At 42.4% G+C, this 27,770-nt stretch overlaps 1 protein-coding gene across 4 annotated transcripts in view; it reads left to right on the forward strand.

Annotated features, from left to right (window-relative positions):
* The window catches only part of Mapk9 (mitogen-activated protein kinase 9), a 41,553-nt gene extending 14,818 nt beyond the window's left edge, over positions 1-26,735 (forward strand). Inside the window, exons 3-12 of one of the 4 annotated variants that reach the window (XM_021213954.1) lie at positions 4,021-4,150; positions 7,486-7,544; positions 9,644-9,782; positions 13,976-14,141; positions 15,513-15,584; positions 19,097-19,279; positions 20,578-20,702; positions 21,662-21,725; positions 22,778-22,846; positions 23,801-26,735. In XM_021213954.1, the coding sequence (XP_021069613.1) occupies positions 4,021-4,150; positions 7,486-7,544; positions 9,644-9,782; positions 13,976-14,141; positions 15,513-15,584; positions 19,097-19,279; positions 20,578-20,702; positions 21,662-21,725; positions 22,778-22,846; positions 23,801-23,943 (1,150 nt within the window). In that variant the 3' untranslated portion in view covers positions 23,944-26,735. Of the gene's footprint in view, positions 1-4,020; positions 4,151-7,485; positions 7,545-9,643; positions 9,783-13,975; positions 14,142-15,073; positions 15,146-15,512; positions 15,585-19,096; positions 19,280-20,577; positions 20,703-21,661; positions 21,726-22,777; positions 22,847-23,795 lie in introns of all 4 variants that reach the window. The other 3 variants (XM_021213959.1, XM_021213956.1, XM_021213958.1) reach the window with 3 other exon arrangements.
* Positions 26,736-27,770: the final 1,035 nt, after the last annotated feature.

Genomic DNA, 27,770 nt, shown 5'->3' on the forward strand with positions numbered 1-27,770 from the left:
TTTGCAAATATTAGTTGTAATTGAAGAGAGAATTAGCAATGTGGAAGCAATAAAGCTGCAGAGATCAAAGAGTAGGAATACAGAAGAGATGATGTGCTAATGTTTTATTGTTCTATAATACATTACCATAAAATTAGTGGTCTAAAATAGCTCACATTTATTACCTGATGGTCATTCTTCATCAGAGAATGCAAATTAAAACAATATTCTTAGGTACATGATGAAATACATTCAGCCCAAAGGGTAAAAAGTAAGTTCATGATGCAAATGTTGGTGAAGACGTTCACATACAACTCTTAGGCATGGACTCTGGGCACACTGCTGATGGACACAGACACTGATGGACTATGTTGGAAGAGAGTCTGGTCTTATCTGCTAAAGTAGAATCTGTGCACTCCCGCTTAGCTATCTGCATGTGTGAGAGGCATGCTTGAAGGACTGCAGCCATGCACATGCATGTCGATGGCAGTGATTCTTGTCATTACTTGAAAAGTGAAAATAACTGAGTTAGTGAGAGCAGCAAGTGACAGTCACACAAAGGAATATTATAGCAATGACAGAGTGAATTCTAGTACTCAGATTTGTGGGTGAGTCATAAATGCAGGGCTGAGTGACAAGTCATAGGCAAAAATAAGAGATAGAGTTATGTGTAACATGTTGAGTTTGTGAGAGCAAGAAAGTGACTGTCTTAAAGCCAGAAGTTAGGCCAACGTTAGTGGTGCATACCTTTAATTCCAGCACTTGGGAAACAGAAACAAGAGGATCTCTGTGAGTTCAAGGTCAGCCTGGTCTACACAGTTCCAAGACAGCAAAGGCTATGTAGAAAGACCCCAAAACAAACAAACAAAAAAACAAAAAAAAACCCAAAAAAACAAAAGCAGAAGTTATTTTCTTTCTTGATGGACAAATGGACAATGATAACAATTGGGAGGGATTGTTAAGGGGACATTTGGAGGCTCCAGTAGAGCGTGGCTGTTTGTGATATATCATTGAGCAGAGAAACAAAAAAACCAAAAGTGACTCTCAGATATAAGCCTCCCTCCCCACTAAACAGCACTGAAGCTGGGAGCAGTAGAGCAGTGGCCTTAGTGTTCTGTGAGGAAATTGATTTTCAGCTTAAAAGACAGACTATCAAAGCTGAAGGCAGAGTAAGATCATTTAGTTGTCTGGGGACATTCCTTAAGGAAGCACTCCAACAATGAGGCAACACAAGAGTGTGTAATTCAAGAGGCCAGTGGAGGATGAGGTCTGTGAAGCAGGCTTTGAGATGTCTTCACACGGTGCTGATGGTGGGCTAAGGAAGATGTCTCCAAGGAAAAAGATGTTTATTAGAACCTTGTGGAAGGAATTTAGAAAAAGGCACGGAGTGTTCAAACACTTGATAAGCTGGGAGGACAGAGAACCCATTTGTGTCCATATAGCAGACATTCTAATTTTGTCTGTATGATTGGCAGCAAGGATCGTGTGGTCTTTGGGAAGTGAAGTATAATTTCAGCTCTGCAACTAGTAATATTTACGTGAGCAAATGCACTTTCCTGATGGTTGTCAGTGTTTATAGACAGTTGGGGGAAACAGCATAGAGGCCTAGCTGTCAGTTTAAAATGAAGATGCTAGCAAGCAAGACTGTTTAAGACAAAAGTCTGGAGGAAGAGGAGGAGGATAAAGAGAGCAGGGGAAAGCATAATAGTCACCTTATGTTACTGGGGAAGAGCAAGGTAAAGCGCATTAGCCCACTTACAGAGGAAACCCTGAAGTTCCACCAAATAAAGCTGCGAGGGTGCGGAGGAGCCAAGTGGGTGGCTAGACCGTTGGTTCCATTCTAGGACGTGTCTGTCCTTTTGAGTTAAAAGTTGTTCTGGAGCTGGGGCAGGAGCAGAGCAGCTTGTCACCAAGCGTTTAGAATTAGTTCATTTGACTAATTTTGTACATCAAAAAAGGTTTTATTGACATAGGTATATGTGTTCATTTTATTGCCTTAATTAGGTTTCTATTGCTATGATAAAACACCAGAATCTAAAACATGAGGAGAGGAAGAAAGGGTTTATTCATCTGACAGCTTTAGTCCAGGGATGTCAAGGCAAGAACCTGGAGGCAGGAACTGAAGAAGAGGCCATGGGGAGGGCTGCGTACTGGCTTGCTCCTCCTGGCGTGTTCAGTCTGTTTTCTTATACCATCTAGAACCACCTACCCAGTGGTAGTACCACTCACATGGGCTGGGCTTCCCAAATAGTCTCTAATCAAGAAAAGGCTCTGCAGTCTGGTGAGGGCATTCACTCAATTCCTTCTAGCAAAATGGCTCCAGCTTATCAAGTTGGCAAAAAACTAGCCAGCACATACATACATACATACATACATACATACACACACAAAAGAGAAACACATAAATATACATACATAAATACACACAGAGAGAACAGAAACACATGCATATACATACATACACACATACATAGAGAGTGCTTCAAATACATATACATTATAAAGTAGCTAAATTCAGCTAATTTACATATATATTTTTCTTACATGTTTTCTGCAATGAGAACATGTAACATCTACTTTTTTTTTTTTTTTTTTTAGCAATTTTAAAGAACACAGTATAAGCTGGTGTGCAGTTGCACACCTTTAATCCTAATACTCCAGAGTCAGGGGCAAGCAGATTAACTATGAATTCAAGGCTAGCCTGATTTACATAGCAAGTTTCAGAAGTACATAGAGAACCTTGACTCAAAGAAGAAAAAGAAAGTAAAGAAAAGAAAAAAAAAATTACTCGGTATAGTAGTAGTGTTATTAACTGAAGACACCGTGTTATTTTGTGTAGCCTTTGAACTCAGTCATAATTCCTGTTTGTCTAAAAATTCAGACAGAATCTTTTGAGATCAGAAAGGTGAATCCAAGAAACACACACATACAAGTGTATACATGCACACAGGTTTATTAATGATTTATTTTACAATAGATCTTTATATAATACATCTCTATATATATTCATATGAATAGTAAACTTGCCTTTGAGTATGTGGGCTCACCTATGACTTGTATATATACATATCCATATAAATGTAATAAATGCAGTGGTTTTCCTTAGCCAGTTCCACAATGGGCAGTCTTTAAGTTAAAAACGGGTCTAATTACATTAGAGTTATTGAGCAGGAAGAATTAACAGAAAGGAATAGAGATAAGCAGTATTACCAATAAAGAGAATAGGCTCACAGAAGCAGTGTTTAAGGAGACGCCTGGGCTTCTAGGTTGTACGTAGCAGTCCTGAGCACCTGTTAAGCCATCAGAAGATCTGCATGACGACACTGTATTGTTAGCTGGAAACCCGAAAACATGTCATCATGCCTCTCATCCTTCCATATGTAGTCTCTGGAGAAAAATTAACACTAAATTCTATGAAAGGATGTGAGCACTGGAAACTGGAGCTTTAGATCTTACTCATACTATAAAAGGACACATCACTTCCTGCACAATTTTATATATAGCAAGTGCTTACATTGGGATTTTGTATCTTGGGAATTTACCATTAGCTGAGACTTTGGCTAATGTTCCCTTTCAGATTCTTTGGCCTGGGAAAGCATAATCAGTCAAAACAGATTTATTAAATTCCTTCCATGAGCTCAACCATTGCATCTCCAGAATATACTGACATTTTAATCAGTGATAACAAGGAAGTTTTCAATTTCTTGATGTGTTTAAATGGAAAATTTCATGCCTTGTGAAATTTTGTTTTGTGCTTTGGATTAAATTGCCTGGTTCTGAACCTGCTAATCTTAGCTAACTGAAAATTATAAGTAGGAAGAATTGTTGTATCCCTCTCCAGCTGATGCCTCTGGGGAGGGGTTAGTCCATCCAGCCCAGCCACTTCACTTTCTGTATGTACATAAAGCTTGCCTGGGGAAAACAGAAACATTTCGCCTTGCCTTGTTATTCTCTTTGAAAGACAGAACATCAAATGTACTTCTCCATTGCTATTTTCAAAAGCCATCTTAATAGGCTGTTTATTGTATTTCCTAATTGTAGTGCTGCTTTTGATACAGTTCTTGGGATAAATGTGGCTGTCAAGAAGTTAAGTCGTCCTTTTCAGAACCAAACACACGCAAAGAGAGCCTACCGCGAACTCGTCCTCTTAAAGTGTGTCAATCATAAAAACGTAAGTCATGGTGCTCCTTCATGTGCTTTGGTGTCAGCGGTGTAACCAGACTGACGATTAGCTGATGAGGAGAGGAACTATAAAATAGATTATGTTTTTTCAAAAATTAAAAAATATTCTTTATTACATCTAGTTATTGGGGGGTGGGAGAAGCCACTGCTCACTGTGGAGGTGAGAGGACAAGCTTCCAGATGAGCCTAATCTCGATACCAACCCTACCCCAACCCTAACAACTAACCCTAACGCTGAGAATAACCTGCCAGAATCACTCTAACCCTAACAGTAATCCCTAACCTTGACCCTGACCCTAACCTAATACCCAAACCTGACCCTGACCTCTAACTCCCAGCTTTAGCCCTATCACCTGACACCTGACCCTGACCCTGACCACAACTGGTTCTCTTTAGGAGAGAGGCTCTATGTGGGACTCTGGGATCTAACTCAGGTTGGTTGTCAGCAGGCTTTGTGACGGTGCCTTCACCCACCATCCCTCCTCTCAGCCATTGAGAGAGCAGTTCACATCTGTCCCCTCCAGTTTCAGATGAGTGGAGACTAGTTAAGATTATACTAAACAGTTTATGTTCCCCTTTGTCTCAATACTTGTGCTAGACCTTTCTGTATGGTGACATTGATGATGCCATATGAACTAAGATCAGTTTATTCTTTGGTCACATTGTATTTTTTAATTGGGGGGAAGCTGAGGGTTGAATCCAAGATCTTATGTACACAGGGCAAGTACTGTGCCTCTGAGCCATATCCTCACCTCCACTTGGTTTGGTTTTGAATTGGTTTTAATTGGTTCATTGTATGTTTTATTTTACTCTTCAGTTTTGTCAGTTTACAAAGACATGTTTATTATTTTTAAAAATTCAGGTAGTATAAGTTAGAAAGCAAAAATCCCTGGGACCTTCAGCCACAGGTTACAAGTGTGAACACTTTAGTAAGCATGCTTACTTATGTATATTTACATATGTATAAATAAGACCAAGTATGCTATTATTCCTCTTTTTATCCCAAGAGGAATGTTGGTAAATTTCATACACTTTAATAGACACAACTGTAATACATTTTTAAGTGGTTATATATACAGATATATAATAATTTAGTTAACAAATAGTGCTGGGTTTTTATTTTTTATTTATTTTATTTTTTATTTTTTGTCAACTTGACACAAGCTAGTGTCACCTGGGAGAAGGGAACCTCAATTGAAAAAATGCCTTTGTCATATTGGCTTAGAGGCAAGTCTGTGATTGATGTGGGAGGGCCCAGTGCTCCTAGACTGTATTTAAAAAGCAAGGTGAACAAGCCATAAGCTATGTTCCTCCATGGCCCCAGCTTCAGTTCCTGCCTTCAGGTTCCTTGCTTGAGTTTCTGCCCTGGCTTCCCTTCCTGATAGATGATAAACTATAAGCCAATAAGCCCCGTCTTCCCCAGGTTTGGTTACAGTGTTTTATAACAGCCATGGAAAGCAAACTAAGACACAAATAATGTTGTTGGGTAGATTATTTCCAGTTTTGCTTTTTCTGTTAGGAGCCATGGTGTAATGAATGCCCTCTTCATAAAACTTGGTATACATATCCAGGCAGGTTATTGCTGGTCAAACAGTCGGCCTAACCCCGGTTTTCATACATGCTGACACGCCGATGTCAGGGCATACTGCCAGCTATACTTGAGGGGAAACTTCTGAGGGCACATCTTACTTCACACTCACTAGCACTGGGTGATACTGATTTTGCTTTTCTTTTTGCCAATCTGTTATATGACAGATAACTTATCGTAGTCTGTGAGGTTGAATTTCTTTTCATATGTTTGTGGGATGTGCGTGCATGTATGTGTGTACAAATTTGTGTGGGCATGCCTGTATGTGCAGGTCTGAGTGCACATGTGGAACTGGGGGTTGATGTCAGGCATCTTTATGAATTACTCCCCACCTTATATACTGAGGCAAGATGTCTCACTGAACCTAGAGCTTGCTAATTTGGCTAGGCCAGCTATCCAGCTTGCTCTAGTGATCCCCTGTCTCCATCTTCTGAGCCCTGAAAATACAGGTGGGCCAGCATTCCCATTGACATTTACGTGGGAGCTAGGAGTCTGAACTCAAGGCTTCCCTGAGCCCTATCATGAGCCCCGACTGTTTATCTCATTGACAATTTGCTTTTTACGCTTGTGGCTCCATTTTTCTCTTCCACTGTTTGCTGTCTTTTTAAATTCACTTGTAGGTGGTTTTACATATTAAAGTTACTAACTTTTCCCATTTTGGGATTTTGCTATGTAGCCCAGGCTAACCTTGAACTCTGAGGCTGTCCTTAAACTTGCAATCTCCTGCCTCAGCCTCGTAAGTCCTAAAATTATAGAAATGCCATCCATGTCCAGCTTCAACTGTTTCTCCCCCTTTCCCGTTTGATCTCATGTGTTGCTCTAGTATGCTGATTTTTTGTTTAATTTTGGTTTTATTTTAATGTAGTTAGATATCCTAGGTTTCCTATCATGTTTAGAAATTTTTTTTTACACCAGGGAATAGAATGTTTGCCCATATTCTTCTCTGCTTTATATTTTAGAATTTTAGACTTTATCCACTTTGTTTCCCAAGACTAAAGTTAGATACAGTTTCCTTTCCATTCTTGCTGGTTACCCCTTCTATCTGAAAGGTTACCCTTTCTCTTGTTCACCTGAGATGACTGAGGGTGTGTTTGAAACACATGGTTTGTAAGCACAGAGGCCACAAGGAGCAAGCACTAAAATTGTCTGCTTAGCTCCGTAAGGGAATATAAGGCTATGAGACCTCATATTCATCACCATAAAGTATAAGCTCAGCCTTCCTATTTAAAAACTTTTCAGAAAGTTACATATAGTATTTGAGTTTCCACAGTTAGCATTTATTATATATGTAGCATTCTACCTGCATATATATTGCAGGCCAGCAGAGGGCACCAGATCTCATTATAGATGGTTATGAGCCCACCATGTGGTTGCTGGGAATTTAGCTCAGGACCTCTGAGAGCCAGTTAACCGCTGAGCCATCTCTCTGGCCCCCAGCATAGTGCTTTAATTAGTGCTTCTCCAACCATTATTTTTATATTTTACATATATTTAAATTCCATAGTAATGATTTAAGTTACTAGGGTCATGTGAGTGATTCTATTAAAAGCACATCTTACTTTCAGCTGGTGGTTAAATATTCCAGTGCTGTGCACTAGAATGCTTTGGTAACAACCATAGTAATGAGAAATATTGAATTCTGCAATCATTTTTCTACCTTTAATACATTTTAGTGTACGCTGCAATTTTTATACTCAATCTGACATAGTAAAGTATAATTAATTTTCTCTTTTCAGATAATTAGCTTGTTAAATGTGTTCACACCACAAAAAACGCTAGAAGAATTTCAAGATGTGTAAGTATCTTTTGCATCACATTGAAAACTTAGAAACTTAGTGATTTATATTTAGGCCATTTGCAAGCTCGGGACCCTAGGGTGCCGCAGTGCCAAAGAACAAGGATGCCTGCGGTGTTGGTTTTAATCTGAGGCTGTTAGCCTGAGGACTCAGAGAGCTGTAGTATATAGGTCCTAGCATTCTGACTTCAAAACACAGGAAAGTCTGTTTCAGCTCTCGGAGGAGAGTCTCCTTCATTCCCTAGATTTGCTCATTCAGGATCTTGCTCTATGCTTTGTACTTAGTGCGTTCAGACTCACATAATAATTACTGCCCAAAACACCCTCCAAAACACACCTCACATAAGACTTTGCCAGCACAGTATTCCTTGGCCTAGTCAAGTTGCTGTCTTCAATTCCTTATCACAGGGTAGATAGAGGAAAGACCACAATGAGGCAGTAGGAGAAAGGCTTAGGGGAGGGGGGGTTGTTCTGCAGACACTGGGACAGAGTGGAATTGACACAGAAGGTGTAGCCAGAGTGAAGGAGCAGTAGTGGAGCTTAGCTGGTGTGTACTGCTACCCAGAGGCCTGGGTGGCTGGGGGTGGGGGTCGGGGGATCAGACAAGGGGGTGTGGCTTAGAGAAGTAGCATGTATATAGGAAAGGAAGCCAGAGTGAGATTTCCCACGTAGCATATTTAAAAGAACACTTGGTTTTGAGGGGCTGAGAATCCACTATGAGTGGTAGGGACAAAAAGGCCTAGTTAGTATGGGGAGGCAATCCCAGCAGTTCATAGGAGAGGGTCAAGTGGGTAATGGGAAGGGCTTGAGATTAGACACCAACACTGTCTCAGGGTGAGGCCTAGCGTCTGCTGATGCTGATGTGAGAGAGAAATTGAAAGCCACACATGAAGGCTCTCGGCTGAGATATGGGGTGCTAAGCAGCTAGACTCACATGAATTTAGACATGAATTCAGAGACGTTATTGCCTATCCAAGTGGAACAGTGAAGTGGGTAGAGAGGAAGAACCTGGTGTTCAGGAGAGGCCTGGATTAAAGGAAGAATAATTTATAAATGGTCCTTGGAGGCACAGCAACCTGGATAACTCCAAGACAGGAACAGTGAGAGGAGAGCCAGTATCGATTCCAGCTGCTCCAACAAAAGGAGGCAATTAAGCTCAGAAAGCAGCCAAGCTCTTAGCACTGGCCTTTGGGTCTCTGCAGATGTGGAAGTCATCAGTTTGGGCAGGGAATAGGCATATGCTGAGTCAGAATGTCATGACAAGCAGTGGAGGAGAGTTAGAGATGATGTGTCTAAGCGCCTTTGTGGCCTTGGGGTGGGGGTGCTGTGCTGTCGCCATGAGCCAAAACTCTGTGCTGGTGGTGGACCATGAGCTTGAAAGTTGTATGTTTAGCCTTAAAAGACAGATTTCATCGAGGGGATGGTAGCACACACCTTTAATCCCAGCACTCAGGAGGCAGAGGCAGGTGGATCTCAGAGTTTGTGGCCAGCCTGGTCTACAGAGAATTCCAGGACAGCCAGGGCTATCCAGAGAAACGCTGTCTGAAAAAGCCAAAAAAAAAAAAAAAAAAAGATTTCATTTTTTTTTTATAGCAGTTCAAATACATAACCAACCTGAGCAGAAAGTTCAGAGCTCCATTTCCCCGCTGTATAAACCCTCTACAGCAACAGCCCCACCAGAGTCATGGATTGTTAAAGAGCAAGGCTCTACAGCAGCGTGGTATAGATGTTGAAAGGATGATGTAACAAAAGGTAGATAGGTGGGTAGACAGACAGACAGACATGGATTAATAAAAGAAAAGTTTTAGAAAAGTTTGTATGAGATTGTTTCCATGGTTTTTAAAAAAAAGTTTGTTTATGATTTGAAAGGCAGAAAGACATTGAGTAAGTTAGTTGTTTGTATATTCTTTGGGTAATTTTGCAGAGTCCTATTATATATTTGATTCTTTTCAAGCCACTTTATTAAAAATGCTTTTACTTTAGGCATGCAGTGTTTATATCCCATCACTACTACTTCATAATGATTATGAGCTAAGACTCATGAAGGAATATTTAAAAATAATACTAATAAGTGTGGTTGATCTCTTTTGAATATTCAGGTACTTGGTTATGGAATTGATGGATGCTAACTTATGTCAGGTTATTCATATGGAGCTGGACCATGAAAGAATGTCATACCTTCTCTACCAGATGCTATGTGGCATTAAGCATCTGCACTCAGCTGGTATAATTCATAGAGTAAGTAATCACATAACTTTATTTTTAAAATGATCATCATTTGGTCATCAGTCATATAGTTACAAAAGAACTTAATGTTTTTATGCGTGAGAGAATATGAGTGTTTGTGTGGTGTATGTGCACATGTATGAGTGCATACTTATTCATGTGTGTTTAAAGGCCAGAGGAGCAGACCAGCTGTACAGTTTGGCCTTATTTCCTTGAGATAGGAACCTGACCCTGGAGGGAAGCTGGTGGCCAGCCAACCCCAGTGATTCTCCTGACTCCACCTCTCCGCCCCACACCCACAGCACTGGTTTCCAGTTACATGTGTAAGCATACTTGGCTTTTCACATGGCCACTGGGGGTTTGAACTCAGATCCTGGTGCTTGCACATACTCACTGATCCATCCCCAGCCCCAAGAATGTATTTTTCTCTTTTGAAAGTTTGATACTTTGAGAATCCAGGTTAAGCTGTGGAATCATATTGTGTATAACACACTGTTCAGATCAACTGTTTTCCCAAGCCCCCTGCACCTCAGCCACTGTAAACACAGAGGTAGGGCGCCACCCTACTACAGAACAATCTTGGTTTTCTGGTTTAGCCTTTCAGTTTGTAGTAACTTCTTTTTTCTATGTAGCCCTGGCTGTCCTGGCACTCACACTGTAGACCAGGCTAGCCTCGAACTCAGTGATCCTCCTGCCTCTGTTGCCTGAGTGCTGGGATTAAAGGTGTGTGCCACCACTACCTGGCCACTTTGCAGTAACTTAAGAGTTTCAACTTCTCACTTTTCAGATTCTTAAAACTTAGAGAAAAATAGTAAGAATAGGCAAGAACATCAAAATACCAGTGACTACAAATCAAAGCATTGCTAATATTCTTGCCATATAGGAAACACTCTCTTTAATGAGCAAGGAAATTAGAGACAGGAGAAAGTCAGTGGTCAAGGGACATAATGGTGTTGTTACTGTCAGACGTGAAATGCAAAGACCGGGGAGAGATGACGTGATTGACATTCTGGGCTGCTTCCATAGGTTTTCGGGTTTTAAAAATCTGTACCACTGTATAAACAGCACATTGTGATGGAGTTTTAAAAATACCCAGGCTGGAGACCTAACTCAGGTTAAGCTGAGATGCTACTCTCCCGGAGGACCTGAGTTTGATTCTCAGAACCCAGGTCAGACAGTGAACAACTGCCTGCTCCGGGGGTCTGACACCAGTGAAGCCTGTTGATCCCGGGCACTGGGCAGGGTTCTCTCTGATCAGTTAGGTGCCAAGAAAGGTTAGATCTAGCACAAGCCACTGAACCAAGGCTTCCCAGGGTGTACCTTCCTTCCTCCCTCCCTCCCTTCCTCCCTTCTTCCCTCTCTTCCTTCCTTCCTTCCTCCCTCCCTCCCTCCATTCCTCCCTCCCTCCCTTCCCATATCAAAGGCCTGTGCTGGCTTCCCTTCCCTTGTGCACCCCCATAACCAGGTTTTTCAAAGTGTAGCCTTTGCTGCCACCAAGTGGTCATTTCAAGCAATAGACCTTCTGATGGTAAAGTTCACTTTTAAATAGTAACTAAGATTCCTAATGAATCATTCTATTTCTAAAAATTCCCCCAGACCTCCAAATAACTGAGGCCATTTTTTAGTTTTATTTAGGACACTGAATTTTCCATCAACACTATGATGCTTATTTTCTTCCCTCATGCAAAAGGCTTTTTAAAAATGTATTTATTTTTATTTTATATATGGATGTTTTGTCTGCATTCATGTATGTGGAACACATACATGAATGGAGGCCAGGAAAAGGCATCAGATCCCTTGGAACTAGAGTTCCAGATGGTTGTAAGCCACCGTGTGTTGGGAACCGAAACAAGGTCCTTTGGGAGAGCAGCCATCTCTCCACCCTAGCCCCTCTTCCTGTAGGCATTCTTATCATCTCTTAAATATTGCTTGTTGTGTGGCGCTGAGATGGAACCTAGGATGATGCTCATATGAGGTATTGCTTTACTACTGAGCTATGGCCATCAGCCTTATAAATACATGTTTAATGAAATGTATGCTTTATGATAATTTCCCAGATTTACAAGCTGTATTAATTTTTGAGGGGGAACTGTTTTCCCTTACTTGGAGCCAGAGGTGAGGGCAGGAGAATTTCCCCTAGTTCCTGGAAACGTCATGAGACTATGGCATGTACTTGACTTTTGTGGAATGTTTGTTCCTTTAGCCTACAAGCAGATGAGACAGAGCCCAAAGTAGTGTATGTTTCGCTTAGCACAGTGTTTAGAATCTATGATGATTTGAGAAAATGTTGTGTGTCCACCTAGCCCCCCGTCTTACTGGTTCCTTCTGGATCCCTTGTACACTCTTGCCTTACACACTCATATCTGTGACTGGTTGGGAAAAGTATGAGCGTTGTCATTGAGATGTTCCAAACAACCCACAGGTCCATCAAACTGGATGACAGGCCTCTGTGAGTGAGCCTCCGCATGGCAGTGTAAGCAGCAATGGTCCCCCTTAAATAGGGCCTCACATAGAGAAGCATACCTTCAGTTTTGCTGTTAATGCAATTTGTCATGCCTGTAATGGAGAACTCAGGATGATAAGGGTCATAAGTTCAAGGACAGCTTGAGCCATATAGCAAGACTCTTGTCTCGAAGAAATGGCTTCACAATAAACAAAACTTTTAATTATTAGAAAGTTTTAGGGTGAAACAGGACAGAAGGTAAAGTTTTGTTCCTCGTTCTTACCACTTTAACTTTATACAATTCACAAAATTGGGAAAATGAAAGCCTCCCTCAGCCCTGCAGCCCCCTGGAGACGCCACAGGAGCGGGCTGCCGAGCGAGCAAGCGAGCGCCTTCCAGCTTCGCACAGATGCTTCAGGGCTCACCTGCGCTAGTGCCAGCCAGCCTGCCTGCCTGCCTGCCGAGTGTCTGTCCTTCACAGTTCCAAAGTCGGAATCCTCTCAGCAGAGCCATGTGATCAGCAAATGGGTTGGTTTGCATTTGTGTTCATCAGGGATCACACGGTTGCATAAATATTTATGAAACCTGCATTCCCTCTTCTTTTCCCTATTTCTGTCTCCTTTCGAAGCAAACTTTGAATTTAGTTTTTGTTATTTAGAACTTGTTATTGTTGTTTGTTTGGGGTTTTGGTTTTGCCTTTTTTATGTGGCGACAGGGATGAAGCCAGAGCCTTGTGCGTGCTAGGCCAGCACTCCATGCTGGGCTGTGTCACCAGCCTGACTTTCAGTACTCTTAATGAATTACTCTACTGCTTGTTTCTGTGTCTCAGGGCAGTGTGTTTGATCTCTTTGACCCTTTTCAGTTTGTGACATAAGATACTGATATATTCCTCGTCCACAAACCCAGCCGTAATCCCTGGGACCTTCTTCCCCTACCTTCCCTCTTTACTTACAATATGGCTCTGCTTGGTCAGGGTTGTGATTTACAGCCTCATAAACATGAAAGTTTCTCATTTGGCAAACATCAGCTGGGATGCCCCCTGCACAGAGCCCCTGGTGTGTGGACACACACCCCTTTATTTCTATTATCCTAGCTGGCCAGCAGATGGCAGTAAAGTAGACAGCTGTTCCCACCACCACACTTTTTAGACAGGGATGATCTGGACCAGGGGCTCATGGACAGATGAAGGCTTGCACTGCTCAGTGCTTCCCAGTGCTTCGTGTACTGCGTTTGTCTTCTTTGGAGGCGGTGCTGCTGTGACTGTGCTTGCCCATGCGGCTGTGCTGCTTGTCTGCATGCTCAGGCCTGCTAGTAGTAAGGTGCCTCCATACTCTTGGGTTCTTCATCCGTGGATTCAGCTGGCTGCAGATCAGGAGTATTTGGAAAACAAACCTTCCATTTGTACTGAACACAGACAAATTTGTGTGTGTGTGTGTAATTATTCCCTATATAGTAGCACTGCTTTAGTTACTGTAGTCATCTAGGTATGAGTTAGACAACCCCAGACGCTGTGTAGGTTATATGCAAATGCCATTTCGTGTTATGTGCGAAACTTGGAGGCTCTCAGGTTTTGAGCAAAGAAAAACATGGCCACCTGACATGTCTAGAGACAGGGTCTCAGAAGCCATGTGCTATCCTACCTGCCCTCTTTCCCGTTCTCACACACTTCAGTAGCCGCTCATCTCACAAGCCCTTGTTGGTGTGAAACTGTGTAGTTAGCATGCTGTGATTCATTTAAATACGTGAACAATTTCTTTTCTAGGATTTGAAGCCTAGCAACATTGTAGTAAAATCAGACTGCACTCTCAAGATCCTTGACTTTGGCCTGGCACGAACAGCTTGTACCAACTTTATGATGACTCCCTATGTGGTAACTCGCTACTATCGGGCTCCAGAAGTCATCCTGGGCATGGGCTACAAAGAGAATGGTAAGTACGGTTAGGACTCCAGACAGTAAACAGTGAGGTAGCATCCCCACCATCACTGGCATGCCCTTCCTCAAGGACCACTGGAGACAGTTGGAGCACTGTGCCTGCAGGCCACAGATAAGAACGGTTTATTTTGTCTTCCCCAACTCTAGCTGGCCTGAAACTGCCATAGAACTCTTGCCAGCGTCTGCCTCCCAAATGCTGGAATTGAAGGCATGTGCCACCGTGCTGAACCTCCATGTTTGATCAGAGTATTGTGCACTGGAACCCTGTGCCTCTCTCTGTGATCAGGCCCACGTCATCCACAGCACTGAGACATCTGTGCTCTCATTACCCTGCTTGCCAACACTCAATGGCGTCACTCCTTTTTGTAATATGAGTGGAATAATGTACCATGTTTTCTTTCATGTAAAGCTGATTTTTTTTCCCTTAGATCAAAACTTCACTTGTTCTAGCTGTGTCAACTAAATAAATGCTAACCCTTAGCTATTAATAAATTCATGTGAATATTTATGAAGGGACAACAGGGGAGCTTTGCTGAAGTCTTCTGAGACGAATCTGAGTGTGAATTTTTGTACATACTTTGTCGCCTGCTCTGAGAGGCACAGTGCCCCTCAGTAGCTGTCTGTGCTTAGCTCTTCCTTCCCTGTCTGAAGCACGGGTCTTAGTCAGGCCCCATGCTCAACTCCACACTCAAGGGCAGTTACCACAGAGCCGTGCTCAGGCAGGGCCTTACCCAGAGTCCCGCCCTTACTAATAGGCTGCCACCTCTCTGATATGGCAATTTAAAAAATGTTCATTCAGATGTGGTGTCAGGAGTTTACAGAAGTTCCACCCAATGAGTACTTGCTGGGGCTGCCCGTGTCTGGGAGGTGGTTTAGAAACGGAGATGCAGGGCTCTGGCTGTTTTTTAATCACCTGATATTTGGTAGTGGACATCTGGTCTGTCGGGTGCATCATGGCAGAAATGGTCCTCCATAAAGTCCTGTTCCCAGGAAGAGACTGTATCCTTCACAGGGAGAGACCCAAGTGCTCAGCCCTGGAGGCTGGGGTGGGGGCGGGGATGTGACCCTGTGACCCCGAGAATTTCGGGTTCATTAGCACTTTCTGTGTCTGGGTTTTTTTTTGTTTGTTTGTTTGTTGCTTTTTTTAAAAGCTGTAAAGTATTGGATTCTTTGGCACTAAAACAGATTGCTGCAAACTGAAGGCTGAAGGAGAGGTCAGCAATCATTCATTGTGTGAAAAGCGCACCCTTAGCGAGGCACTGATATTTCCATGTCTGTGTGTCCGGTACACTGTTAGAATCCCTTTCTCTTCACTTTTGTTTTGTTCATGACACTTCATAATTTTATCATTTCATTTTATTTTCAGTTGATATCTGGTCAGTGGGTTGCATCATGGGAGAGCTGGTGAAAGGTTGTGTGATATTCCAAGGTACTGACCGTATCCTTCCCCAGAACCTTGACCCTGGCCATGATCTCCATGCCAGGGCAGCATGTTGTGCCTACTTACTGAACACTCAGCAGGAACTGTCGGGGTGCAGACTGTGTTTTCTGGGGGTCTTCTTTTTAAATTGGTGTCACAGACCAAGTGGTTCAGTTTTATAATTTCACTCAAATACCTGTGACAGTTTTGTTATCTAAACCAGGTATATTAGCTACTTCATCAGAAATAGCTAGATGTGTAAAATTATCTTTGTTAAATATATTCTGGTATTTAAGTAGAAATACTATTTTACAAATTATTTGATTCTGTTAATTAACTGGGAAAGGGGCAGTCTAAACTTCATAGGATAGCATGCATGTGTGATTTAAGTCATATGATTCTGTTAGTTACTGGTATGATGTAAGAGCCGAGGCAGGCTATTTAGAGTTAAGTGAACAGGTTAAAGTATCAAAAGCAATATATTACACTTCCTCATTTGTTACTTTGTTGACATTTTACAAACATTTCTAAAGACTCCAGGCAGAAAGGTATCTGTGACACACTGGGGAAGGTAAATTTAAACACAAAAGGTGACTCATACCCTGGTCAGCAAGTCACATCAGCAGGAGGTTTTGTAAAGGGAGCAGACGGCATAAGGCACTAGCTCTGTCCCCTTGTGTGTTCTTCCATCTTCCACATTCTTCATGCTAACATGCTTTTTCATGCTTCCATTTGTGTTCTAACCTCTTACATTTTCTCTGGTCTTTGATTTTGTTTCTGTCATGAAAGCTTACTGTGTCCTCTGTCTGGTAGCAGACCCATGCTTCAAGAGAAACCAGGCTCGGTAGTCAGGGATTGGAATGTGTACTTCACCAAAGGTGCTTCGATGTTTATAAATTCACGAAGCAACTTACTCAAAATATGAGTCCCTCACAGTCTGAGCTTAGAATGAACATATTTTACTCCATTCATTCCTTCATATTGTCCTCATAGGTTATAAAATAATGCAGAGTTAAGCATAGCATTTTAGTTTGCTCTAATAATTTCTCTGGCTTTTTTTCTATAACTTTACCTTGGATTTACTTGTACTGTTATAAGTAAGGAAGCCTTTACTTTACAAGTAAAATCAACTAAAGGGAAAGTTGAGGTATTCTGCAGCCAGAGACTTAGAAATGCTGTGTGGACTTGTCATGAGTGGTCAAGTTGATGGGCTATAATGTCAGTTAAAAGTAATTTTGTAATATTTATTTGTTTATATTTTTATTTATTAATAATTACTTTTTCCAAAAAGTAAAAATAAATAAAAATGTGTGTACTTCTGCATGTACTTTAATGAATTTTAAATTATAATTTAAAATACTTTATATATTAACATGTTACAATAGCAGTAGTTGATGTTTTACATATAAAGTCACTTAAAGTCCTTTACAGTCACATGGAAATTAACATCCTTTTCTAAAAGAAGTTATGCTTACCTTTTCAAAGATTAAATCAAAAAGTTGGGCAATTTATAGAAAGGCTCTAGAAACCAAAGTTGAGGTTCTCAAGAGGTTTGCCTATGATGTTGGTAGAAAAGTAAGTGTTGTCCTTATGGTGGCTTGTGAGAAAGGCTACGAGAAGCCTAAGCTCAGACGGCGCCCACGGCAGCTGTGCATCTGAGAAACTCAGATCTCTCTGGGCTAAACTTCCTTTTTGTTTTTGTTTTTTTGTTTTAAATGAGACCTGTGCTCTACCCACCCAGAAGGTCCACCATGCTTTCTCAGGTAAGCCCCACCTGCACCCCATGCCTCCTCCTGTCATCTATCAAAATGACCCTGTAGCACTAAGCCAGACATATATATTGAGTACCTGCCCATTTCTAGGTACCTCATCCAGGTGATGAGGGGAGATTTGGAATAAGGAAACTGTGGAAGTCGTTGACAGTACTGAAACCTTGAGCTGGTGCTAAGCATTGAAGAGATGAGCAAAGCTCGAGGAAAAGGAGCAAGGACTCAGAACTGACCACTGGGGTCAGTGGGTGCCTCAGGCAACCCTCATGGAAACAGTTGTCAAGACGACTAAGGAGGGAGATCTGATGACAGTGTGTTCTGGAGAGGATGCAGGGGTGAGACTTAGAGATGCAGGTCTCAGAAAGCAGGGGCAAGGGATATAAAGGAAAGTGGTTGCTGTTAACATGGAAGAATATCATGCTTGAGTGGTAACAGAAGGTTCCAGTAGGGGTTGGAACAGCAAGAAACAAGAATACGAGACAGTTGTCCTTCAGTAGGTGAGAGGGTGAGGTAGGTGGGCTTGGCTTTTAGCCAGGAGCCCAGATGGTTCCCAGTGGTAAGCAGCATAAGATATGGGGGTGGGGTATCATAGCTCTTTTATGATTGGTCTTCACAGTGAGCACTGAGCATGAGGGAGAGGTGTTAAAGTATAAGAGGGATACGTGTGAGCCAGGTGTCCTATTCTGGCTAAGCACGTAGATAAAATGTGTGCATCACTCTGATTTGGCAAAGTGTGTGGAAGGAGAAGAGAAGGAGGAGGATTTGCTCAGGATTTGACTCTGAACTCATTTCCTGAGCAGGTCTTCCAAATTAGCACTCTGGAAGAACTGAGTTTGTGTGGCCATCCTGGGTGCTTTCCTAGTGGTATAAATGCACATTCTGAGAAAGCCTGTTACATCCCAAGCTCTTGCTTATGTGATTTCGTAGCTTGCATTGTCTCATGTTCCTGTTTACAGCTCCACTGTCACTTTCCACAGATACGGTCCCAGTCATCCTAAGTGTAACAAGCATCCTGAGAGCTAGGCAAGGCTGGGGTCAGCTGCCCCAAGAGTGAGGAGGTTGCTCTGAGGAGGACTGACTCCAGCACCCTGACTGGGTAGTGCATGCTGACTGTGAAACCCAAGTCATGGACTCTGAAAGGAAGAAAGAACACATTACTAGATGCTGAAGGGATGGACTGCTGCCAAGAGAGACAGAATGGCCTCTGAAAGCATCACTGTCTAAGGCAGTTCCAGGAGCGGGTGTGGTCTGAGACAGGCCAGAAGCCGGCCCTCCCTCCCCTCTCCATGCTTCCCTTGGTCAGCCTGTCTCACAGGCTCTGCTGCCCAGCTGCGAGAGGTCAGATTGATCTCTCAAGCTCTTCTCTCGTTTAGAGAGAGACCAGTAAATCTAAGGTAGCTTTAGTATGAACATTGATTTCAGTTTGCTTATGTGATATTTATTTATTTTCTGTTTAATCATTTATCTCATAGGTAAAATCATTTGTCATAATTATATTTTGAATTATAACAGGAAAACATAGATTATGTTGATTTAATGAACCATGATCATACTTTTAAAGATTCAGAGTATAAGAGTTTTTGTTAAGGGACTTAGAAATCCAAACCTTATTTAAGTATTATCCTAAATGTTTTTGCTGAACCTCTAGGATAGCCTTACTTGTTCATAGATATAAATAGAACTTTCCTTTGCATGAGAGTACTGTATGTATTTTTTGACTGTGAAGCATTTTAGTTGTATTTTCCTCAAGAGAATCCTTAGATATTGATCAATGGAATAAAGTTATTGAACAGCTAGGAACACCATCCGCAGAGTTCATGAAGAAACTTCAGCCAACTGTAAGGAATTACGTGGAAAACAGACCAAAGTACCCTGGAATCAAGTTTGAAGAGCTCTTTCCAGATTGGATATTTCCATCAGAGTCTGAGAGAGACAAAATAAAAAGTAAGGCATTCTTTTATCCCGCACTTGTTTCTCTAACTCTTAACTCTAAAGCCCGTGTATGTTAAGAGGTGCAGTAATGGAAACCCTGAAATAGAGGCTCTTATAGTCTGACATTCAAAGGCACCACAGAGGGAAAGCTTTAAAGGCCAAGAGTCTTGACCTTGCTAAAACAGTGTCACCAAATATCCAGATCATTCTGGAAAACCCTTAGGTTATGCAGTGGGAAAACATTTGCCTGCAAGTGTGAGGATTTGAGCTTGTGTCCCCAGCATGACTCAAAGCACAAGTGTGGCTACCTGTGCCTGTGACCCACACTCTCAGGTGGAGAGCACTGGACCTGGAAGCTTGGTGACAGCCAGTCTAGGGGAACTGGGTGCTTCCAGTTCAGCGAATGACCCTGTTGTAATGGAAGGAGGGGAAGAACAATAAGGCAAGACAGCCAACTTCGCCTCTAGCCTCAGAGTACATCTTACTCACACTCAAACATTCATGTGCATATATCATACATGATCATGCACACACATAAGACCCAGATTGTGATGTCACCAATCCAAATTCAAAACAATTTTAAATATAAAGAATACTTCATTAAGGATTCTAGACAGAAACCATTGAGTGCGACCCAGTGAGAAAGGCCCTCACTGTCCTCCTGTGTCCTTCCTATAATGTGGTCGCCTGAGGAAAAACAATAGCTTTGCTGTCCTCCACGCCAGGGTGAACAGCACCTTGGTCACAAAACCCCAGCTTTTCCTTGTGAACTTTTCATTGCTGAGACCTTGCTGAGGCTTCTTAATTAGGTTAATTAGCTTCTTGTTTTTTTTTTTTTTTTTTCCTTAGCTACTAACCTCTAGATTAAAAACAAAGGCACTGTTTACAACTAGGCAAAGCAGTAGTTCCTGTGAGGCTATACTCTGGGACTGTGGGTTGCTCTGAAGGTTTTTAATTTGTTCTAATGTAACACAAAGAATAATACTCCTGATACCTCATGTCCATACTTCTGGCAACATCATCCTAAGAGGTGCTTGCTACCTACTGTGCTGTGGCTTCATAGCTTCAGGTCATCTGGACACTGGTCTGAGGTTACCTAGAACCCCCACCTCACATGCTAAAGGCTTGGTTTGTAATAGTGACCATTGGACTTTTAAAGGTTGTGAGCCGTGTTGATCTTGAACCTCTTGAGCCGTTTTCTGAAGTCAGCATGTCTCTTTACTGTCCATACTCTCACGTTTGGCTCTTTATTGTGTGGTTTCCTCTTTTCCACGGTAGCAATGTAAGTACATCATTTGTTTACATTCTAGCAAGTCAAGCCAGAGATCTGTTATCGAAAATGTTAGTGATTGATCCAGACAAGCGGATCTCTGTGGACGAAGCCTTGCGCCACCCGTATATTACTGTTTGGTATGACCCCGCTGAAGCAGAAGCGGTAAGTTCTCTTTGGAAAAAAATGTCTGCATAGAGGGCCCACTGTCTTTGGATCTTCCTTCTGTCAGTCCAGAATGGCTACGTGAGGCTAGCAGGTTGTTACTTTTAGGGCCCTGACTTCAAAAATAGAACAACTGCTACCTGAGGCCTAGGTTGGTACCTCTGTTGGCACCTGCTGCTGGAGCTGGAACTGCAGAGTGCTCAGGAGTGTACTGTGGTGAACGTTGGCCTTATGTTTATAAAGCTGATATGTAATAATAATTTAGGAAGCATCTGTTCATGCCTGGCACTGGGCCATGAGCTTTGCTTGCATCTTATTCAGAGCCTCGAGTCAGAGAACCTAAGCAGCCTTCCCAAGTGACACATTAGCTCACATCTCCCCACCACATCTGGGCATCTCATCCTCTTAAGTTTTCTTCACAACATCCCTTGTGAATGTCCTTTAGCTATGAGTAAAATACTAACACAGTGGGTGTTTACTTCATGCCAGCTGGGGAACACTGTTGTGTCCTGGGTATAGATTTAATTGCCATTGTAATATTGTGTTACATCAAAAGAATCAGATTTATGAACAGCCAGGTTATGGAATGGCTTGGGCATGGGTGTCCTGTCATGAAGAATTGTAAACTGGAAGTATGTTCTAAGAAAGTACCACACCTCCCTCAGCTCCCACACAGTTGAACCTCAGAGCTGCCTGTTCTTATTAAATTTGTAATTTCATTTGGGCAATGTCTGCAGAACATTTTGAGGTCATGTGATGATTGAGAGTTATTATTGATAGCTTGCTTTTGGTTAACTTTCTGTAACTGTTTTTTAAACTGATAAAATATATCATGCTTACAAAATAAAAATCTAGAACATGTTAACTAAATCCATAAGTAGATTTGAAACATTCTAAGTAGTATTATCTTCTGAGCATGGCCCATTAGTTTTGAGCTACCAACCTGACATGTCTTTCAGCCACCACCTCAAATTTATGATGCCCAGTTGGAAGAAAGAGAGCATGCAATTGAAGAGTGGAAAGGTAAGACCGGTCCTTACTTAGGACGATCCCATAGTCCTACAGAACATGCTCCATAGCCCTACAGAACATGCTCCTTAGCCCTACAGAACATGCTCCAATAGCCCTACAGAACATGCTCCAATAGCCTTATAGAACATGCTCCAATAGCCCTACAGAACATGTTCCCATAACCCTACAGAACATGCTCCATAGCCCTACAGAACATGCTCCTTAGCCCTACAGAACATGCTCCTTAGCCCTACAGAACATGCTCCTTAGCCCTACAGAACATGCTTTTTACTTCTTATTCATACTAGCCTCTTAGGAAGGACCTTGAAACCCAGAGACCCCAGTGTCCTCTCTTCCCGCTTCCAGCTCAGAACAACTGTGACACTAGCAGTGTTAGAGTAGAATATATATGACATCATACTTTGCTTCAGGTGAAATGCAAGGACTTTTCACGACTTGCCATCATCACATACTGATACAGGCCCGGAGGTCAGTAAGCATATCACACTTCTTGATAGCATGGGAGTTTGGAGCAAACCCAATATACAGGCCACATACTCCTTACAAAGATTCCTGTCTAAGCAGATATGGGGGAGCCCAGACCTGGGACATATGATTGTCTGTGTATATTAAGCCATGTAGTTATGTTTTAAAATCTAGTTTGGAGGAAATTGCCAAAAAATAGGCAGGAAGGTATTACTAGAACTTTAAGATGAGCTACACAGTAACAGTGAACTAAGTTGGTTAACAAAGAAGCAAAATCTGGAGGCTTTCATTATGACTTGGAAGCAGGGTTAATAGTAACTAAGGGCCGTAGTCAGTACAGGTCAAGGCTGGTCATAGACCTTCCAGTTCGGCATGCCAGTAGCCTACTCATGTACACAGTCATCATGGCAATGATCATAGTCTATGCTTACAAAATGCTACTAATGTGAGCTCCTAATACCATGTAGTAGCCAAAGGAAGTTGAAACATCCCAGAGCCAGGGGTGGCGCTTGGGATCTGGAGGCAGAGTTCGGTGCAGGGGAAATGACAAGTGTCTTGACTTCTGTTTCTCTTTGAAGAACTAATTTACAAAGAAGTGATGGACTGGGAAGAAAGAAGCAAGAATGGCATAAAAGACCAGCCTTCAGGTTGGTGATTGCTTTAATTTTGTTGTCTAATATTTTCTTTGTCTATTCAATGTTTATAAATGTCAGTGATGTGTTAATGTCACTTGGGCCACCTTAATGTGACGTTGTCACCTGGCTTCTCCTAATGCTGGTGGCAGTGACTTTGCACTCGTGTTTTTTGAGGTGCCAGGTCCTCAGCCGCATTTGAAGCATTCCTGTGTGACCTTGCGGCAGCTGTTGTCAGCTCTGTTTAGAGAGGAAGGGATTGGATTTGAGGAGTTTTCTAATCCTCAGATTTTCTAATCCTCATGGCCCTCTTTGCTCAAATCCATTCAGTTTAGAAAAGAAAGGACTTTGTGCAGACCTAAGGCCCTGCATGCTTTATTTTGCTCAGGTCATGCTAACACATGGGTAGGAGGAGGTAGGATAGCTTTGTTTATCTTTGAAATTAAAATAATGGTTTCCTGACTCGCTAGACAAAAATAAAATCTACACCAGGCACCAAACTTTCCTTTTTGGGTGTATATTTTAGAAGGCATTTTTATCACAAAAGATTCATTTGAATCCTGATACTTTTTTCCTGCGCACGAGGTAAGATATGTCTGTTGTAGATGACACTTGGATGCTACACAGACCTAAACCTCTTGTGGTAATTGTAAGATAAATTCATCCATTTTCTTTTAAGGTCTGCTTGAAGCCAGAGGGTATATCTTTTAAGTAATCAACATGGTCTTATGTGACCACAGGGTGTGGGGGAAGAGTACTGTAGGGAAAGCCCAAGACTGTTTAGAAACTGAACCAAAGGACTCAAGGAAAAATCCCAGAAACTCAAAGTATAGTTGAGCAGTCTTGATTCTGGTGATCATTAGGATCAGGAAACTGCAAGGCAGAGCACGGAGAGGCAGCCTGAAGCCCCACGCCTGGCGTACAGGACGCGTGCCTCAGGTTTTATTCCGCTTGGTTCTCTTAGCACAGATGCAGCAGTAAGTAGCAAGGCCACTCCTTCTCAGTCGTCATCCATCAATGACATCTCCTCCATGTCCACTGAGCACACCCTGGCCTCGGACACAGACAGCAGCCTCGATGCCTCAACAGGACCCCTGGAAGGCTGCCGATGATATGTACGTTGGAGACGGCGCACTTGTCTGTGAAGGAACTCTCACTTCCATGGCCGTGAGCGCGTGGGAGCTGATGGAACCAAATTGAAAAACTCCATGTTCTGCATGTAAGAAACACGATGCCTTGCCCTGCTCGGTTCCAGTAGGATTGCCTGCTTAGACTATAAATGAGGCAGACTATGTCTGAAGAAAAAGTACAAACCACACCGTTAGAAATTATGTTCAAGATCATTTCAGGTGAGCAATTAGAATAGCTGAGTTTCTTTTCCAGTTGTGTGGTGTCTGTGGTGACAACTCATGTGTAACCGTGGGGACTCGTATGCATGTGACCACAAATGCTTGCTTGAATTTGCCCATGTAGCACTTTGGGAATCAGTATTTAAATGCCAAATAATCTTCCAGGTAGCTCTGCTTCTAGAATAACCTCTTAATCCTCTTTAGTAATTTGGTGTCTGTCCACAAAGAAATAGATTATGTGTATTAATTGGCCACCATCATATATCATATCTTACCCACTTTATGGTATGATTTATTCTATCTTTTGTATTTCAGAAGGAATATAATTAAATTTATTTAATAAATAAAAATGCAGCTTTTCTTAAATTTGTGATGTTTTAGGCTGAGAATTACCACTGCTCTATATAGACACTCTGTGCCCTTTAAACTGCCCACTGTGGGATACTTTACAAACAGCTTTCTGCATGACAAAGTTCCCAGTTGTATTTCATGCTGCTTAAGACACATGTCACCTTAAATCCTGCCCACAAATTTCCTTTTTCTTGGTCCTTTGAACGTGGATCTAGAATCCTCCATAGAACTTCGCCTTCTTTATCACAAAGCACCCCATCTCAATAGAATGAAGCAGCAGGTTCCTGAACCCACTGCCTAATGTTGGCATAGAGCTGACAGAGTGGCTTCCCCAGAACGGTCATTGAACGGTGCCTCCTTCCCTGAGCCCACCCATCTCCCCTCTCCTTATTTAAGGTGAAAGGTGATTGGGTCTCATAGCCGTTCCCTCTGCAGCCTTCCCTCCTAACTTGTTTTTCTCACTGACAGAAGCCACCATGTCCAGCCAGAGTGTGTGGTCTCTGAGGAGACTGAGCTCACTTACTGTGCCTGTTTGCCGCTGCCTTTTTCCATTTTGTGGAGGCATTTCCTTTTTCTAAGGGAATTCCTCAAATGTTCTAGAAGCATTCAGAAGAACACAGAAGAAATATTCTAGAGAGTAGGGGTTCATTCTTGAATATTTTCTGATTTAAAACTGCTCACCTGAAATTGATACTTTCAGACCCTGATCTGTAAATTACTCAGGATTTGATAAGATGCTGAGTCCTCTGTGCTGTTGCAGAAATGGAGTTGGGATGCTCATGCCCTGGCTACCTGCGCTCACAGCATTTTCTCCCTTGAGCTTATTTTGTTAACAATTCATATCTTGTGTTCAGTTACTTTGGGAGCTATGGAGTGTGTTCTAGGAGGAAACTTGATAGCTTTTATGAAAAGTACTATCTATTACGTGATTCTGTCTGCACCAGTTACATCCTAATGGTTGGTCTGATCATTGGAACCTTTAATGAACAGCATTAATCTGAAATAAGGATTAGCTTTATATCATATATGGATACTTTCAGGTACAAAGTGGAACGCTAGTGTGGGTGGGGGCAGAGACACCTGTCTATGGCTTCAGGTTATTGGGCCCTGGGAGCCTGAAGTCCCACAGTGCATCAGTCAGTATCATACTCTGTTCTTCCTGCTGATGCACATTCTTTAAATGACTTCCCTGAAACTTAAGGAGGAAATACAGAAAGGAGCTGCATTATCTGCCCTACACTGTAAGGAGAGCATGCTATGAAAGAGGCCCACCCTGGTCCCACGGACAGAAGACAGCTGTGAGTGGATCCAGGTGCCCCCAAAGAGTGGCTTTCTCTTTCCCCTTACTCTGCATATCCATTGAGTCTGTTGTGGATAGAGCCTGTGCTGGTGTGGACAGGGTCTTGTGCCAAGACCCTCTTCCATCCAGGCAAGTGCACCTATGACTGGCCACAGAGCCCCAAAGAAATACCTCACCCCAGTTTCAGGGTCCTCCCTCCTGAGCCTAGATTTGCCAGGGTCCTGGGACAATGCGAATGGTTTCAAACTAACCTCTGTAGGCAAATGCCAATGTTGGATGAAGAACTGAAAAATGTGCTCAACTTTTTCATCTTTTCTATTTTATTTTTGTAATTTATATTGTACACACCCTGGAAGTCACTATTTTGGACATGTATTTTTATAAACCGGGTAACTAATGATTATCTGGAATTTGCACTAGGTTAGTTTTTGTTGTTGTTGGCTTAATTTTCAGCCAAAAGTGGAATGACTGCCCCTTCCAGGTCTGGGTTTCCATTTCAAGCACAGGTCTGGAGGGCAGACATGTCCAGCCAGGGTAGGAGAGTGGCCTCAGAACAAGGCTGCACAGTGCCTCAAGCATTGGGCCTACAGCCAAAACCAGGCTGCGCTCTCATCTTTAGAACACAAAGACCAGACCCTCGGTGTTAGAAGGAGAAAGCCCTCCATTGGCCCTTGCTGACAGCCAGGGCCTGCATCTAAAGCAAAACCCAACCCTGGTTTCATCTGGGCTGAGTGGTGTGTGAGTCTGTCTGCTGACTCCTCCGATGTCCCATGCCGATAGTCAGTACAGGTGTGACCTTCAGATCGCGTATCTCAAAAGTAGCATTGCCTAATGTTTTATAATAAAATATATCATGTGTTTTGATTGGTGGAAAATAATACAAATTACATTTTAAAAGAGAAAATGTATAGCATGTCCAATTCCTGTGTGTTTCAAAGTGACAGTTGACTGACTGTATCTCTCCACATCACCATTTTGATTACAAACCTAACACGAATAGATGTTGAAGTGTCGTAATTTCAGACATTCAGAAGTGTTTTCAAACCCAAAGTAGGAGTGCTGCTGTTAATTCTAATCTCTGCATCTGTTTCCAAAACAATGGCAGTAGGTTTTAACTTTTAAAAATTGTACAATGTGGTTGGAATATTGGTGACATTGTATTCTCACAAGATGTAACCAGGAGAACTTGCCAAGCTGTCTCTATGTATCCGTCTAAAAGAGTTAATGGTGCCTGTGTACTTGTGGTTTTGTGCCCAAAGAGAGCTGTTCTCATTTCACTTGCTTCCGAGCACTGACAGTGTTTGAAACTCGAAGCTACAGAGTAGCAAGCCTCCCTGGGCTCGCCTCCCTTTCTCTGTTAGGAGAACTGAAGAGTCAGGTAGAGTCTGCACAGCCTTGTATTAAGGTCTAGACTCCTCCTGCGCTGCCATCCCCCTCCTCCATGTACACAGCTCCAAAACTGTTTTATTAACTGAAATGTTCTGTGTCAATGAGGTGACAGTTTGATGGGGGTTTGGGGTTTTTTTTTGTAGTAGGTGTACTCATATTTAGAGGTAGTGTGTGATCAGCCCCTCAACAGGCTCCTGAAAATCCAGTGTCTGCTCTTGAGAATTGAAGTGTAAGGTTACCTGTGACAATAAGGTAGTGGTTAAGGTTACCTGTGACAATAAGGTATTTTCATTGTCATCATTTCAAATCATCAGTCAGAAGCAGTAACCGTAATGGAGTGGTAGGGTGGTGAATCACATCCCCATATAGCTGAATCTCTCCATGATATGTAAGGGAGGCAGTGTTACACATTAGTTAGGAGCGGATCCCATCCTGTGCCTCATCCATAGAGCCACATGCTCCTCCATGACTTAAAAGCCCAGTGGCCGTTGTGACAGAGTTTCCTACTCAGTCCTCTCACCCACATCTCTACCATAGAGCAGTGGGAAGG

The sequence above is a fragment of the Mus pahari genome, chromosome 14 (assembly GCF_900095145.1).
Source record: "Mus pahari chromosome 14, PAHARI_EIJ_v1.1, whole genome shotgun sequence".
Lineage (NCBI taxonomy): Eukaryota > Metazoa > Chordata > Mammalia > Rodentia > Muridae > Mus > Mus pahari.